Raw genomic sequence first — 18,263 nt, 5'->3', positions numbered from 1 at the left:
CCAAACGGCGCAGAGTTAATGGTCCGCGGAAATCCAGCAGTGGAGGGATCGCCCCCACCTCTGCGGGTGCGACTGACTTCCCCATTTACTACATTAACTTAGAGCGAGTTGGTAAACAGCAATTCCTGTTCACCCCACAGCCAACGACGCGTACCGTAAACACGTAAACAAACACGCACACAGACCCGCCGTAGCGGGAAAGCGTGGCTTTGGCATGGCCTCTGTACGCCACATCAGAAACAAGAGGTTAACCGAAAACCTGCTTTTAAATAAAAAGGATTTATAGTATATGAACGGAGCCTGCAGATCTCGATGCAGGTAAGCCAGGGCGGGCTGTAGTTTCAGCTGAAGATAAGTCTTACTAGATACCGGCAAAAAGTCATTTGAGCGATTCATGCTTTTCTTTGCGAAGTTCACCTGGGACTGATGCAGCTATGGAGATATGGGGAAAAGGTGTGCTGGCCCTTTAAGAGGGTCACGCCCCCTGAGGCCTGCCGTTAGCATGTTTAGCTACCGGTGCAGTCTGTGGCCGCAGTAATATCAATGGTACAGACAACCACACTGCACAGTGGCGTTTCATTTGCTTGCACACAGCCCCACCCACAGCCGATACTTCCATAACTGCTGGAACTTTCCATACCATGACTGGAGGAAGGCCTGCAGTGCGCCTGGCTGGAGCAGCCATTGATCTTGCAGCGAGACTGGCCAGTGTGACCACAGAATGCACTTTGTGGACGCCCTCTGACAGGTGTTTACGACCACCCACCCCCTGCTGTTTGCTGTATCCATAGTGATCTCCCTGACCTCTTACTCTTATGCTTCCAGAGACCACAAAGTTCTGTGGTAACCTTTTTAAACTCTGAAAAGTTTTCACTTTTAGCACCGAACTTGCCCTGGGGAGGAGAAGGATGTTTGTTATACATAAACCCATTAATTCATCTTGCAGCCATTTTTCCTGGTTAGGGTCACAGTGGGGGCTGGAGCGTATCTCAGGCAGCATAGGGCACACCCTGGATGGGGTGCCAGTCCATCACAGGTGTGCCATGCAGTGGCTGATAGGCACAAAATGTGAATATGTAATGTCAGAAAATTAAAAAAGGGGAAAGCACCCATCATCCCCAGCAGACTTAATCAGGAAATCATAATTAATGGTTTGTAATTAATTGATCTGTTATGCCTGCCAGTGTTATCAGTCTTACATGCATTTTCCCACATTATAGTTGCACAAAGGAATGTTCGAGAACATGGGGAGGGGGGGAAGGTTGTGGCTCAGCTGTTTGCGAAAAACGGCCATGAAAAATTAATAGTCCACGGACAGTGCGTAAATGTGCCCCCCCCCACCCCAGCAGGCTGCAGGTGTCCAGAATGATGGTGCTAATGCACGACCTCGGCCCCTGTGCCTCTCCCTGAAACACGGGTCATTTTCTGCTTTGCCATACATCTGCAGGTTCTCATGCCCCCGGAGGACCTATTGTTTCAGCTGACAGACCAGCGAGAAGGGCGGGGGTGGGGGGAGGCTGGGGGGGGGCAGTTCCAGTTCTTTGTGCTGGGGGATAAACAGCCCTTCTGCTCACCTCTGGAGTGGCGGTCACAGGGGGTGTCACCCGCACTGTGCTGACGTTTTTGTTCTTGTGGTATCTGCCCCCTGCCTGGGGGGGGGGTAGGTTGGAAAACATCTGTCCTCTGAGCCCCACGCTGTCCCACCCCTCCTGTCCATGGCCCCCTCTAATTGGACAGACAGGAGGCCTCCATCCAAGATGGTGGCCTTGCGGGTTTTACTCTCTTGCTGGCGTGAAAGGCTGGTAATGAGCAGGTTGTTTGGAGGGGAGCCACAGCAGACCTGAAACACGCAGCCAAGAAGCAGCGGAGAAGGTGTGTGTGTATATGTGTGTGTGTGTATATGTGTGTGTATGCATATATATATATATGTGTGTGTGTGTGTATATGTGTGTGTATGCATATATATATATATATATATATATGTGTGTGTGTGTGTGTGTGTGTGTGTGTATGTGTGTGTGTGCATATATATATATATATATATGTGTGTGTGTGTGTGTGTGTGTGTGTGTGTGTGCAGGATGCTCCAGGTGTAACCTGGTGTAGGTGTTAACCTGGTGTTAACCTGGTGTAGAGGATACAAGATGGGTGGATGTATGGATTACTCTGGTGAAGGCATCTGCCTCTAAATTATTGGATTAATCCCAATATGCCGTTAATTTGAATGCAGAACAGATCAGCCCTTACAGAAGGTGCATAATGGTGAGTAACAGTTTTTTTTTGTGGGCAGTACAGTTTGCACTGAGGCCCCGAACCTTGCAGCCCCTCCACCCTTCTGTATGCGTGCCCTTCGCCCAGAGGATGCCCTGCCGTAGACTGTCATTCTGCCCAGGGCGTCCCCTGCCTCACCACCAATGCTTGCTTTGATAGGCTCCCCACTCACTACGACCCAGTGGGTGATTATGCAAAGCGATAATCGAGTGTGGATGGATGGATTATGCATTCTTAAACGGGAGTACGAATATGACTCAGAAGTGAATATTCCATATGGTGGAACCAGTTAATTCCAGTAACTGGTACCGTTCCCGAGGATACTGGACACTTAGCTATGCTTTTCTCCTTTGTAAGTGTCTGCTTATGTTGCATTAGGCTTTATCTATCGGATGCCGCGTCCGGCTTTAGCGCAGGAGCCTCCCTTCTGGTACCTTCCTCGACTCCATGGCACCTTTCGGCCTGTGAATCCCAGCTCTTACAGCCACTCATTGCTGGTCAGTGAGCAGCAGCGACACTGTGAAGTGCTGCCAGACTTAAACTGCAGTAGCCTTTAAAAAAAACTCCTCCGGGGAGGGAAATCGTAACACCGTAAAATACATTCAGAATATGAAGCATTCGGCCAGTAAATTTCAGACTTTGCTGGGGAGGGGCTAGGTTTTATTTGCTGGCATCTGCATGGACTGTGCAGATTTGGAGGGATTCCCAGTTGTCTTTGTGGTGGCCCACAAAGCAAGCTATTTCTCACAGTTTTCATCATTAAGCACTTTCGGCAATGCCCCACCAAATGGCTGCAGATTAAAGAGCAAAGACCAGTAATGCAATTCAATTCAGCTGAGAAATCAGTGTAAGCCTGTTTCCTGTTTTTCAGTTTCAAGGTACAGCAGTTTACCACCATGCTGGCTGTTTGTCAGTTCCCCAATATACTGCAGTCCTATTGGGTGGTTCGCTCAGTTCCGGCACTTCCCATTGGACTACTCCCTAAATTCTGCAACTATTAATAGGCGGGTTGGCTCAGTTCTGTGTTTCTCATTGGACTGCGAATTGAATCACACAACTTCACATTGGGTCATCTGTTCAGTTGCGCATCTCACGTTGGATTTCCCCCAGCAGCGTTGACTCCAAACTGCCCTTCATTTGTTGCTTGAGAGAGTCAAGTGAAATGAAAGCTGAGGAGCTATGCCATTAACAGAAAATCTGAGGCCTGTTTAATTATTTACATTACTGTAATGAGTTGTTATGTTCCCAGACTTGTGTTTAGCAGCACAAAGTAGCTGGTGCACACCAGAGATCACAGTACCTCCTGGGGCTCATACTTTAGCTAATGAAGGGAAATCTCGGCGCTTGGCCAGTGATGGGATTAGCCTTGGTGTCGATTAGGAATGTAACAACGTTAATCTTTTATGTCCACCCGCCCCAATCCCTTTACCTTCATGTTCAGAGGAATTCACTCATGGTGGTGGTGGTGGTGGTGGGGGGGGGGGGCGTCAAGGCTGGTGGCACCCTTTCCAGAAATGGAGCGTAGAAGAATTGCATCAAGCTCATTAATTAAATTCACTTTGTTGCTGTGCGGCAAACTGAATCTTACCTCGTTGCTTTAGGCGAGATTAAATGAGCTTTAATTGAGCCGAACATACTATGGAATTTAGGCCCTCGGCCTGTTACGTGATTTAAAAAGTACGCCGGGACACAGTGGGGGGGGGGGGGGGGGGATACAGCAAACAGGGGGGGAGACGGCACTTAAAAGAAGCATGAGCACTTGATTGTATCAGATGGGACCTGGAAACCGCAAATTTAGCGGGTGTGACCTGGTCAATTCATACTGCAAGTAACCTGCTCGGAATCAACTCTTTCCTATGATATTTTTCATAAATTACATTTAAGGTTTATATATTTATTTCATGCTTTTGTCCAAAGCAATATACAAGTGAGGCAGAGAGCACATTGTATCACACATGCTATAGAGTCCATTAGATATAAGAGCAGCTAGACTGAGCTTCCAATGAAAGCCCAGGTACGAGTGTAAGCGGTATTGGAGCAGGAGCTACACAACATCTACCTATGTAAGAACCTAATATGTTCAAGGATCAGAAGTGCAACATAAGAACATTCAGGGAGCGTAAAGGGGCATCACGCTAGTAGAGGAATTCGTGGAACAGATTGGTGAGGGAATCCGATGACCGAATTCGGTTCAGCAGAACATTCCACCATCGGGGAACCGCACAGAAGAACCTTCTGGAGTGACACTTCTCACGTGGTGGCAGGATCTCTGAAGCAGAGTTGGTTTGCTGACCAAAAGGGGCGAGATGGGATATAGGTCTTGAGGAGCATCTTGATGGAGATGGGTGCCTGTCCATTGATGGACCTGTAAGCCAGCGCCGAGAACCTGATGTTCTATATGAGCGCAAATAGGGAGCCAGTGAAGGGAGAAAGGGGGGGTGTGACATGGGAACCTTTAGGTTGATTGAATACCAGACATGCTGCTGTGGTTGGACAGCACAAGCTGGGAGACACCATGCCGGCTTTCCGAGCAGGAACTGGCACCCAGCTACATTAGTATCACGTTAGGCGCGGTATTTTTAATCCTGTTTTGTTGACAGAAGCTAGATGCCTCATGGAGATACGATTTCAGCCGTGGCATTCGACCGTGCGGCGACTCCACAGGCGAGTCATTTTCTTCCATTTGCCCCCTTCTCCTTAAAGGACTTTCCAGCTGCTCTTTCACATGTGCATGTTTTGCTGCTGGCTTTATTATCTCTTCATGCCTCTGTCATGTGCATGGATACACACACACACGGATAGACACGTACACGGATACACACGTACACGAATAGACACACACACGGATAGACACGTACACGGATACACACGTACACGAATAGACACGTACACAGATACACACGCACACGGATAAACACGTACATGGATACACACGCACACGGATACACACACACACGGGTAGACACGCACACGGATACACACGTACACGGATACACACTCACACGGATACACACGCACACATACAAGCATCCGCTTTAAGGTGATGTCCATTTGCCGTCCGTTTATCTTTTCCAAAGGTCAGGTCTTCTGGACTTTTTCGCTTCTCTCTCCCCGCCGCCACCTTGTACATATGAGGGGCACTGGTGTATGGAGGTTTCTGAAAGAGATACCTCTCCACAGAGCCAGCCTTGCTCTGTAGCCCTTGTAAAAGGAGAACACTGGCCTTCACACTTATTTTCAAGTCCAGGCAATCACACTGCTACCTTCTCCTGGGTGAACTCAGCATCTCTTTCCTACTGAATGTTTTTTGTGGTGTTATTATTATTATTATTATTATTATTATTATTATTTTGTTTGCACTGATGCATGTTTAATGTAATGTTTTTTGCTCTCTGTACACTACTATACATTTTCTGTGGACACAAAAACTCTTCTTCAACAACTTCTTCTCCTTTCTTTATTTTCTTTTTCCAGTGCCTTTCGGAAGATTCTGTTTTACTTTTCTGGGTTACGCCGGGAAGCCCGAGAAGATTTTTTTCCCGACTCACCGCAAGGTCTCAATGTCCGCAGAAGTAATTTTTTGGATCATTTGTGGAATGATGATATCTGCAGTATATAGCATGCTAATAGCATCATAATGTTCCACAGGCATTACATGAATAGCACCTTTTGCTGGAAGAATGTGGCTTTATATCCCATCTTATGAAATGACCGCCTGTCTTACTTCGTCCCGTTTTCTTACTGGCCTCTTCATGCTCCTCTTGGAGCTGGGACAATCCTGTGTGGAACAGCAGCACACATTAACCGCTGCAAAAATAATTTATCTCCCTGTAGTTCCCTTTCCATCCTAACAAATGGGCTTAGCCGTTAGTGAAGTAGCACAGAAGCTAACAGATCCACAGCGTATGCTGCTGTACTTTAGCTCCAGCCTGCCCATACGCTTCAAGATGCAGGGTTTACATCGATTTATCCTCATCCCCTGATTCGGCTTCCTCTTCGTGGGCCCGGTCCTACTAAGACCTACTGCAGCAGCCCATGTTACTGGCTGTTTCCGTCACGTTCCTGGGCATTAGCGGCCAAAATGCTCCCACTGTCACCGTGCGGGTACTTACCACGGAGCCACCAGGCTTATCTGTTACGGGTCCCCAGCCTGGGCTGGTTGTCGCAGCCGCGTCGGGAAGGGATGCTGTGGTGTAATTAACTTCAGCTGGTGACAGCGATGTGACACGGCCGAGTTTCAGGCCCAAAATGCCGAGCGGCTCAGCTCCTTTGTGTCACCGCGGGGAATCCGCTGGCCTCTTGGTTACAGAGGCAGCACTGGCTTTTCAAAGCATCAAGCTGCCCTCTTCCTCGCGATCGCATCTCCGTATTACCGAATTTTTGGCAACAATGCTTTTATTTAAATTCTTTTTTTTTTTTACAAAACCTATGTGTCCACTTACCAGGTGGGAGTTTATCATGTCAGCGCAGTTTAATGACCTTTCCCTGGGGTACTCTGTTGAAATGCCAGCCAGTTCCTGTCAGATAACGAGAGACGTTCTCTAACCACTATACCACCTTGGACCTGGAGATGCACCTGTGTCTTTCTAGCGCTGTGAAAGTCTGTGGGCTCGGCCTGCCTGTTGGCGTTGAGTAACTCATGAGGTCATGTTGGGCTTTGCTGTGGTAAGGATAAGGTTGCATCTCACTCAGTATCCCTGCTGGCAGTAAGCATGAGACCCTTTGACTGCAGCCTGTGCCGGTTAACAGGTAGCAAACATCACCGAGCTCTGTGAGGAGCAGCTCAGCCTCTGAGAAATGCCCTCAGAACCGTAGTCACCCTGTTTCCTCCACAGACGCCTGAGGGGTTCACAGACACTCCACAGAAACAAAGCAAAACTCAAGCAATGCTCTCGAAATCCCATGCATGGATAAAGCTGTTGTACCCTTGAGACACTTGTCACACAACTGTCCAAGGTGTCAAAGGCTGCTCCTGTTAACATTTCTTTTAGCTGGTACTTTTAAATGTTGATCGTTATGTTCGATTCTTATGTCAAACTGTAATGCCCAACTGCTGCGTTAACACTTGATAAAAAATGCAAATCATTTTTTTTTGCCAGTCAGATTGATCTGAGAAACGACACAGGCTTGTTGTTGAATAATTCTGGTTTGGATTTGACTGGCCATCACGGCTTACGTAGTGTAGCCTGTGAATTCTTAAATTTCATTTGAGCTGAGAATCAGTCTAAGCCGCTCGGCCAAATATCAGATGAGACACGACACTATTTACACACTCCGGGGCGTATTATGCTTCGTCTAAGCGGACGAGTATTAATAGCGGCAAGCATTGTTCACCTGTCATCGTCTTCAAATCCAATTATGAGAAGCACATTCTTCTCTAAATAAAAATGCATAAGCGACGAGATCCCCATGTACGCCCCCCCCCGCCCACCTCGTTCCACAGACAGAAAAAACACTGTAGAATGCCCTCCATTTTTACAGGGGGGGAGAGAAAATGAGAGGCAGAGAGATAAAGCAAGAGGGAGAGAGAAAGAGGGAAGGAGAGGATGAGGGAGAGGAACAAAAAGAGAGGTAGAGAGAGATGTAAGGACAGCAAGATGGAGGGCATGAGAGAGAGAAGCAGAGACAGAGAGGAAGACAATGGTGTTGAGATGAAAAGAACGAAACTGGGAGAGAAAAGGAGAGAGTGTATTCGACGCACCGGGAGTTAATGAGTCATGACCTCACAGACAGGCGGGCAAAGTGACACTGAGTGTCAGGTGGCAGGTGACAGTCCCCTGTACCCAGCATGCTGTGCGTGAGGGGCGGGACTCGGGCCCAGGAGGTGCCAGGCTCCCGCCAAGTGTGAGACACTGCTGTCAAAATGCTGTATATTTCCGTGAATTTCCCATTGCAGAGCAATGCAAGTGCCTCGTGACCGTGAGACACGTAAATCATTCTCAATATGAGCAGTTGTAGAGTTAAGCGACATGCTGGCTTCCCAGGCATTCCTTCGGAAGAAATCCTTCACATTCCGCCGCTCTCAATCTCATGACTCTCGTGGCCTTTGCGTGAGCCTCAGCCCTGCATAAAAATGCATGTAGCGCAGCGATAAATTGGCATATTGACTCGGGGGGGGGCAAAGGTACAATTCTGACAGCTGTCTGATTGTCATCAGCGAAACGCCAACATTAGGAGCAATGATTTATACGGAGGCAACTGCAAGCGCGATTAAAAGGGGCCAGAAACCTCTAGATGGAGGACGATGAAGCGGAAGAGGAGTGGGGAGTGGTAACCAGGCTCGGCACGTGCTTTTTATCCAAAAATAGAACATGCACCAGTTTATAAAAGTAAAAGGATAAACGTTTCCTTTACTGGCTCTCCGGACCCCGAAAACTTTATAAATATCAGCTGTCATTCCCAAGCTTATTTTGGTTCCCATTTATTTACCTTGCTTTTAGCAAGCAGGCCCATTTTCTTGGTTTTCTACAATGTTACCATGCATGGAGGGGGGGGGGGTATTGTACTACACCATACACATGTAAAGCATCTTGGGGCGACTCTCTTCTGAAAGGCACTATATATAAATTAATTGGATGGAATTGAATTCAGATTTTATTTTCTGGTTTTATTTCAATTTCAGCCAGTTTTAACAAGTTTAACATATTTTTTAATATCTTTTTGTTTCATTTTACTGTTTTCCATCCTCCCGCCTCCCGCCCCCATGTTCAACCTCCTTATTCTGGACAGGGTTGTGGGAAATTTTTATGCAGGTTTCAGCTATAATTTGCTTTATGATAATATGTATCAGTTAGGATGGTGCAATGGATGAATTTGAATTTGTCAGGCTCACTAAACCACATCACCCGGCTCCTGGATCCACTCCACATTTTGCATAAACCCGGATAAATTGTTCCACTAGAGAATGTTATCTTTAAATAGCAGTGATGTGCAATATGCCGCTTTGAGGTTTACTCCTTGCTGAGCGTTGTCCTAGTGATTACCTTTGAAAGTCCTGTGCGTATATCGACCCTCCTGCCTGTTGTCCAACTTCGACTTGCGGATTGCGATTCGGGTTTGGTTTGCTCTCAGATACCGTATTTCGACCCCTGCCAGCGGATTTGGATTCCGGACTTTGTTTTGGCTCGGTCTCAATTAATCGTTATGGATCCCGCACATGGGCCTAGACCCCATTCCTCACAGAAGTAATTAATTTGTAGACCTGTCTGGTACATTGTCAAAGATAGAAGCTAGCAAGAGCATTTTCAGGGATTAGAATCCGAATCATATTCTTCCCATTCTTTGGTCCCTGATGTGAATATTCCACCATAAACTGCACACCCATCTGTACTGGCGTGCCTCAGTCAGCACCGCAGTTATTTCACACCCCCACGGTTAGGGATTCGAACCTCACCTCTGTTCTGTGTGTGTCGAGTTTGCATGGTCTTCCTGTAGTATGCAGGCTTGTTCCCACAGTTCGGACAGATCCACTTGGACTAATTAAAGTCTCTGAATTGCACATTGTTTACAGCGGAGTATTTACCTCTATTCAAGGCGTACCTCAACCTCATGGAGAGGCTCCAGGCCCTTTGTGATCTTAAGTGGTTAGAAGAGAGATGTGTCATGCTGTATTAAAGGTGCTACGTACATCTTCACAAGGCCATATTGTTATATCATTTGTCATTTACTTCCAATGAATAAAAATTAAAATGCCCCAAGAAATAAGCAAAAGTAAATGAATAACCGAAGCTGACTGCTCTTTGCTGTACACATGCATTTCAGAGTCAGTAAAAACACTGATAGATCACTGCAGTAAACTCAGCGAAATACTAGGTGGTCACTTGTCCCAACTATTTATGTTAGCTAGGCAATAATGGCACTTAGCTTTAAAAACCTGACATGCTGTCTGAATGTCATGCGTTGGTGGGCCGACCCATGGTACTTAACCTAAAATATCCATCATACCTAACAGGGTTCAATGCTTAATAATTTTCATGCAACGTTTTGTACATTTCAAGTTGCAGTGTAATTTTACTTCACTTAGCTCATGCAGAATTTTAGAAATCTATCCATGATCCATGTCCCCTGTCCTAATTATACATCTTGCATATTGAAAACCACAAATTTTAAGCCAGAGAACTTTGTCCAAACCAGCAGCACAATAAAATGTGAAAAGGGAGCATATTTTTATTATTGCTGAAATCAATATATCGATTATAATTAAAATATATATATACCTATGAATCAAAACAAATACATCTTCAAATATATACTGTATATCATAACAGACCTTCTGACGGGGATGTGCAACAGCTTGAGTCACAGATCAAGATTGATATTGTCATGGAGCATCATGGCTCAGCATTTGAAAGACAATGATGGATAGACTTGAAGTCCCAAGGTTCATTCTGGCTGGGTACAATATAGAAGAAACTACTGGAACGGGAGAAAATGTGTCGCTTTGGGTAAAGCACAGTGCTCGCATGTCGCTTTCTACACTCTCATGAGGAGAGCAGCAGAACCCAAATGGAAAGCTTTTAATTAAACATTATCTGTTTAGGCAGAAATCAGGTAATGCTCCTCCTTCGAGGTTGCAGAAGGATCTAATCCGGGCAGGTTCACCGGCCACCTGAGTGCAAACTAGCAAGGCAAATAAACTTTTAATTTGCTCGATGAATCACTTGAAACTTCTGTTATCATTGTTTAATTGTTGTCCCATTCATTTGTCATTTTTATTATCGATTGTTATTTAGCTACTGCTGCTTCTGTCGTTTGTTTTTGTGTTCTTGTTTGTTTGTTTTTGTTGTGGTTAATGTCGTGACTATCGTTGATGTCCTTTCGTCTGTTGTAGTTTTTGTTGTTTCTCTTTGTTTTGTCCTCAGTGTTGTCGATATTGCTTTTGTTTCTCTTGTTATTATTACAGTTCTCTTGTTCCTGTAGCAGTTTCGTCTGCTGCTGTGCCTTGGGAGGCAAACATAGGGCAAGAGTTATTATCCAGAACTGTGCTTCTTACTTCCTCGGTAGTTTGGCTGGTAGGGCATCCTCCTCCAGTGTCTCAATCACCCATTTCGGATTTTTTATGCGATTACCGTTGGTCAAAGAGCCCGGTGACGATGTTGCCATGGCCCAGTGGCCCCCGGCGAAGAAACGACAAACAGGCTTGTCCTCAAACTGTCCCCCCCCACTCCACGGAGTCACGCTGGCCCGGGAATTCCCACCAGCTCTCCGCCTCTGATTTATTGGATTCCATCTAAAGATATTTATTTCCCTCGGAGTCGCTGAGAGACAGCTTTCCATTTCCAGTTATCTAATCATTATTTATTGAGAAAATGGCTGAGGGGCCTCTTTCTGGATCCCAATGATCACTGGGGGGGGGGGGTAAAAGGGGGTGGGATTGCCAATCCCCTCTATCATGCGAGAGAATTTTGAAGTGTTGTGACAAGCCTCAGATTGAGAAGGGTCTTTGAGGGCTTTTCGGCTGTCGTCCAATTCACTGCCTATTTAGCTCCAGCTACGCCCTGGGGTTACATCAGCTCATACCCATTTACTCACATAGCGGATGCACGTAGCTAGCTAAAGAGTCTTCAACTCTGCCTCTTTGTTCCTGTAGATGCTAGTGGCGGCTCTTTAATACTGACCTTCACATTTTGGCAGCGGCCAGCTAATGCTGTATCTATTTGCTAACATTAACAGGTGCTTGCTAATACTACCGCCACCTGGGCAAATTAGCAGAAGCATGCTAAAATCGCATTCGGTAAACGTTTAGTAACACCGCCTTTCTCTACAGCTGCCAAGGCCTTGCTCACTGCGCTCCCTTTATCTATCTGCCTGTTCAGCTAACTGTTTTTTGCTTGGTCTGTATCTAATTGACACGGGTCTTTAAAGGATGCAGGAGTTCTTATAAGGACTGCGCTTGCTGCTGTAGTGTGAAAGAGACTCCTGCAGTTTTCAGAAGTGGATGGTACAGTATGGTGACTCAATATGTAGTACTGCTTACTGACACTTTCAGGTTTGGGGGGTTGAATCCTACCTGTGTGTGAGAGCATGTGGAATTTGCATGTCCTTCCTATATTGTGAAGGCTCCTTATAGGTCTTCCACATTCCAGTGAGGCTAGCTGGCTTATAGGGCTGGTTTGGCCCTTTACTGACATCTCATTTCGACTGGCCCTGTGCTGCCTGGGATGGGCCGCAGGGCCACCCGTGACACACCTCGGCTGGGGTGTGGATGGGTTCTTCAAAAGGCCACATCCAGTCTCCCCAGTCATTCCCGCCTGATCCAAACAGAATCAGCAGATTTCAGGTTCTGTAGAGATACTTAGCTAAGACCACAATATCCATTGTCACCTTGAGGTCGTTTTTTGCTTTGGAATTTGTTTCATCTCCAGATACATTGAAATTTACCCCATTAACGACTTCTTAAAAGTGGTTGGTGTGTATGCATCTTCTGTTAAATGTATTTATTTGTGCAATCAATGAAGAGGATGGGAAATTAAACACTGTCAAAAATGAATAAGATCAGTTTCATTTCGATTGATTGCGCAAGCCGTCTTCTGTTATAATCAATACAGATGCATCTTCAATCACCTTGAACGGCATGAAGCTTTGAACTGGTAAACCCCTCCTCCCACCTCCTGTCTGTGAGCCACTGGGGCTAAAGAAGCATCACATAGATGGTGTTGAGATCCACATCCACACAGACCGTGTGTTTCTGATTGGGAGTTTGACTAATAGTCCACAGAGATCTCAACCTTGGCCCAGAAACCCCTGCGTGTCAGGGAAGACAGCCTTCTGCTCAGGTGCCAGACGCCAGCTTCTCCCCCGGTAGCTGTAAATAATACTTTTATTAATGGCTCTTTAGGTAACGAGTGAATTAGATTGCATCGATATGCTGATGCACTGGATGTAGAGCACCTTGTTAAATGGGCTGCTCGGTGCGGGCTGCCTGGAAGGGGGCCACGCCTGCGTGGGTTTCAGAAATGACGGCCGATCCAGTTTCAAGGGCGGCACTCCTCGATTAACTCTTCAGTGCCCCCACCTCCTAGGTCTGCCTGTCGCTCTGATGTACAGAAAGGTAAGCGCCAGATGTATGTGTTTGATGGGGGTGTTTCAGCCGCTGGATGCCGAACATACAGTTCTCTGCAAAAGTCGTAGGCAATCAAAGAAAATGTTATTGTCAGCCATCTATAGCTATCAATCAAGGAATTTGGGGAATGCAGCACTTGGCACAGTGTGTCCCTGTTTAAAAAGGATATTTATCTGGGTAGTAAGCAAAAAAAAAAAACACAATTTAACATGAGAGCAAATGGAAATTGACAATAACGCGATAAAAACTAAGAGGTACTTCGCCTGCTCCCCAAAGAGTGACACTGATATCTCTTCGGTGAAGCAAATCACCACTTCAGTTCCCAAATCTCTCCTCAGGGGCGTCTCAGCCATTCCATGTATTTGCTATTTTTCGCCATTAATTAATTAATTTGATTAGTTTTAAAAGTCGATGAGGTATTGATTAGCCGAACAGGGTGTGCTAGTGGTCAAATCAATAAATACATGGGTGTGTTGGATAATAAAGCACAACGTCTTGAAACGGTTTATCTGACACACTTTGACAGACATAATCTCATAGTTCTACGCTGACATGAAGATTATTTAAGCACCATTTTCTCTGACTGTCTATGATTTTTGCACAGTTCCATATCCTCAGCGCACCCTAGAAGCCTGCACTGATGTGGTGGAGAGCCGTCCCTTACTTAGGTCGCTTAACGATGTTTCCTAATACTGTTTTTTTGCACCCTCTCCCCGAAGATTCTGACCTCAGAACAGATGGCCGGTACTTCCTGTGGCCTGAGTCTGCTCATTACACTCATACAGTTGTTCTGCGAAGGTCATGTCTTTGAGGAAACACTCTAATGCCACTCTTCCGTGCCCCTCTGAGAACGTGCAGCTCACATTTTTGCTATTCAAACCTGCCTGGCTATTCACCGTTAATGTCACGTGACAGGAGGCCATTGCCTGTGGCGGCGATAACAGCGTTCGCTAAATTAACAAATGTGAATTTATATGTGAGGGTTAGGCTGTCTGTTAGTGACCATTCGTGTGGGACAGATCACATGCAGATTTGTACTTCAAAGGGGACAATCTATTCAAAGTGTGCTTGAAAAAAGTCTCTCTCTATTTAAATCTCCTCATCCTGTGTCCAGAGTGTTCATTACTATCATGAGATTTCAGTGGCGGTTGTTTTTCCCCAGAACATTTCCTTCCCTTAATATAGGCCTTTTGGACTAGAGGTGCACGAGGGATGGGCCTGCATGGGCAGGCAAGGTAATTTCTCATGGACAGGACAAATAGCAGTTAAAAAATAACAGCTTTGGATGAAACAGCACCATGAGTTTATTAATGCAATAATGTCGGGATGAGATGAAGGAGAGCAAAACATGGTCACGGGGGGGGGGGGGGGGGGGGGGGTGGGGTTGAGAGAAGCTCATATTCCTGCATCCAGCTTAGTTTCAGCCTACGGCAGCTTGACAAGAGTCAAAGGTCACAGTGAGAAACTCACATCTCCATTGTGTGACGTGGATGGCGTGCAGTGTCCTGCACCTTGCCTGTGTTGAAATTCGATAACGCTTCATCCTCCATGTCAGCCTTTATGGAGTTCAGGGAGCGCAGCCAACCTATGGGCCACAGTGTTGGGAGTGGGGGTTTGTGGGCCCAGCATGGGGGTGTCGGCATCCTTAATTATAGGACTTACCAACTGGTATTTCTAACCCCGTTGGTGTCGTTAATTTGTGCTTTGGGATGAACACGACATACAATTGAACTGAATTGATTTACAAGCAGACTGTTCTGGAAACTGAAAGAAAAACCAGTGGCTTGTGAGGAAATCATCGATCCCTTGATTCCGTCACTGTAGATTTTGCTCGAAGGCACACCGATTTCAAAGTTCAGTGGCTACATGAGGACAAAGCCTGGCCACGTGTCAGTAACTGCTTTAATTATCTGTACTAACTAAAGTGCACATTACATTTGTTGTCGTGCATGAACATTTCAATGGACTAGGATGGAGGGAGGGTCTGACTTCTTAAAGGAGGTCATGTTGGCAGGTTTTTCCACCGGTGAGGGAAAGATTAACACCGAAGGTGTTATGAGTCCACTTAGCTGTTTTTCACAGGAGGTGAGCGTGGGCAGCACCTGGTATTAAAGGAGCGGACAACTGAATAAGGTTGTGGGGTCGCGTCCCTTAGGGGCCCCACTGTTGATTCTCTGAACGAGGCACTTCACTCTGGCCAGTTTAGTTACATCTTTATAAATGGGTATAGTGCAGCATTGCTGCAGATAAAAGCATTTGCTCGGTTGACGTTCCTACGAGACATAATACGCTTTTTATTATCTCTTCTCTGAAACGGTTATTCCACCATTACGCTGAAGTAGCTTTTCTCCTCTGACCCGCGGTGCCTTCCTCAGATGACCTGTATATTTTACCCATGACATGCCATTTTTTTCCCCTTTGCTTGTAAACAGGGTGAAATTAAAAGAGGGCGTGGTGTTCCTGGGGGCGAAACCAACGGCGGCGATGCTGTGGGCGGTGAGCCAGGACATGCCGAGCAACAGCCGGCGCGTCGTCACTCTGCACTGCCGCCGCAAGGAATCCGGCTTCATCCAAAGGTCAGCAGCGTCTCGGGCCCCAGTGCCACACTGCACTCGTCTTTAAACTCGTCTTGACAAACTGTGCCAAGTGCTGCATTCCTCAGATTCCTTGATTGATAGCTTTAGATAGCTGACAATGTCTAGCTTGTTGGGTCCTGCGCAATGATGCAGTAGGGCGGTCGAATAAATGTAAGCGGTCGCGAGGGGGGTTTTCTGAATATGGCAGAATTTTTGTGGGGAACTTCCTAGTCGCCGAATTTAACTGTATCAAAAGAGGTTGGGAAGCCAGTGGTTTTGGTGGGGGTGGTCTCCGGACATTGTAATAGTATGTTCAATGATTATTCAAGCCAGTGGGCAGGGCCTGCTTATCTCTATCATGCTCTCTAATTGGGTAAAAAAACAGATGTAAAATAGTTTTATCATAAGTATTACATTCTCGTTTGTCAGGAGATCCAACCATTTAATCAATCAATCATTGTCTGGCTCTACCCAATAAATGGCATACTGGCCAATGTCAACATCACAGAGCTCTTTGCAGCACCTGTGGCAAGATTTTGAAAGGCCAATACAAATTGTCGTCTTCGGTTAATGTCCCTGGAAAGCAGCCCCTTAGAGGAAGGCTGCTATTTTTCAAATATTTCTTTCAAAGATCCATCAAAGAGGAACAAACAGAGCCCCAGTGATATTTCAGCCTTGGGTGAGGAAGCACGTTCCACTGGAAAAATGTCAACATGGCGGGCAGGCTCTCGGGATCCAATCAGCAGTCTGGTTAAAGGCTCGGACAGGTGAAAATCCGCAGGGTGGCTTGCTAAACCGTCCCTGTCCGGAATTCCCTTCACCTTGCCTGCCCGGTGATCACGGGCTGCGATGGTGGTGATGCCTGCCACCGGAGTAAGGGTACCAGGGCTGGGTCCTGCCCCCCCAGCCTAAGTACCAGGCAGTCCTTGAACACACACGGTTTCGGTGGGTATGGATATGGAGTCAGGAGTTTTGTTGGGTGGGATGGCTTGCAGAACCACCCCCTCTCCCCCCATTTGATAATTATGTACCCTCCCTGCTCTTAAATGCCCGCAAAATTGTTTTGGTCGTTTCCTGTCAAAATTTACAAGCTTAGAGTAATCTGGTGCATGAGGAAATAAGTCTCAGGGCTGACAGGAGGATACGTCGTTAATTAAGTTGAGGTTGACTATGTGCTTTAATACTTTTAATGGTCTTTGCATGGATCAGGAAATTGCCATAATTAATCTAACTTCCAGTGGCAGGTGTAATTTTTTACGGATTAAAGAACGATTGCAGGCGGGTTTGCTAACCGGCGCTACCATGCGCTTATTCTTACTTATTAACTTTGAAAATAAACATAAATACGGTAGAGTTTGGTTTGGAGATGTTTATTGTTCATACGTTTAAATGGCTTCCCTTTCAGCAGCCTTGGCATTTCCTTGGGTGAACATATAATTTGACACGTCAAGTAATTTGTCATAAATGTCCATGTTTTTTCCTTATGATTGCATGTTGCTTTCTAGGCCTATATCTGCTTTTGGTACTTTAGTTGAAATGCAACTTGTTGTAGTTCTCTAAACTTGCGGCTATGCTTTGCCAGTCCAATGTGGTTCGCTCCGGTGACAGTGCACTGCACACGCTGGAGTGATGTGAATGCAGTGCAGGTGTGCAGTGGGTTTAAGGGGTGGACTAACGAATAATGAGTACGCTGTTCAGGCATGGTGTGTAATTCGAATACGATCTTCATCTTGTTTTCCTCTGATTTTTTTTTTCCGGGAGCACTTCAGAAAGCGTCATAGCGTTTCCCTCCATGCATTTAAACGCTGATAATTAACAGTGCAGAAAACCCCAAGCCTGTGGCAGTTAATGACAGCACGGTACATGTTGCATTTCCAGCACCCGCTCGGACCATTCATTTTACATGTTGCCACTTGCCTTGCATGATGGCCTCACGCGTCAATCGAGACGAGGGTGCCGGTCCTAGATAAACAAAAGAAGGACACTGGATGAAGAAGGTGAAACAGAAAGGGGGAATGAAGTAGAAATGATGGCTCACGCTTGTCTTTTACCAGCTGTCATGCAGCATAATCACTACCTGCAGGAGTTATGGTACATACTTGTCTCTGGGGGTTTTCTTACAGTGTAACAGATGTGTGTGTGAACCATTTGAAACATAGTAAGCTATAACTACTGTCTGTGTGATTTGTCTTACAGTATAAATGCTGTCTGATGTTTTTGTCTCCTGGTATATGTGCTGTCTGTGTTTTTTTTTTCTTTTCTTACGGTGTCACTGCTATGCACGAATGCTGTTTTATAGTCGAAGTTCATCAGCTGCCAGACATTGTAACTGCCAGTGGCGTTGTGGGAAGCAA

At 46.1% G+C, this 18,263-nt stretch overlaps 1 protein-coding gene across 1 annotated transcript in view; it reads left to right on the top strand.

Annotated features, from left to right (window-relative positions):
• The window catches only part of LOC125727716 (transmembrane protein 132C-like), a 173,508-nt gene that overhangs the window by 77,660 nt on the left and 77,585 nt on the right, over nt 1–18,263 (top strand). Inside the window, 1 exon segment of the mRNA XM_049004630.1 lies at nt 15,766–15,909. Coding sequence (XP_048860587.1) covers nt 15,766–15,909 — 144 coding nt within the window.

The sequence above is a fragment of the Brienomyrus brachyistius genome, chromosome 2 (genome assembly GCF_023856365.1).
Source record: "Brienomyrus brachyistius isolate T26 chromosome 2, BBRACH_0.4, whole genome shotgun sequence".
Lineage (NCBI taxonomy): Eukaryota > Metazoa > Chordata > Actinopteri > Osteoglossiformes > Mormyridae > Brienomyrus > Brienomyrus brachyistius.
Note: the sequence above shows the minus strand (reverse complement) of the source record. Positions and strands in the feature narration are given on the sequence as shown.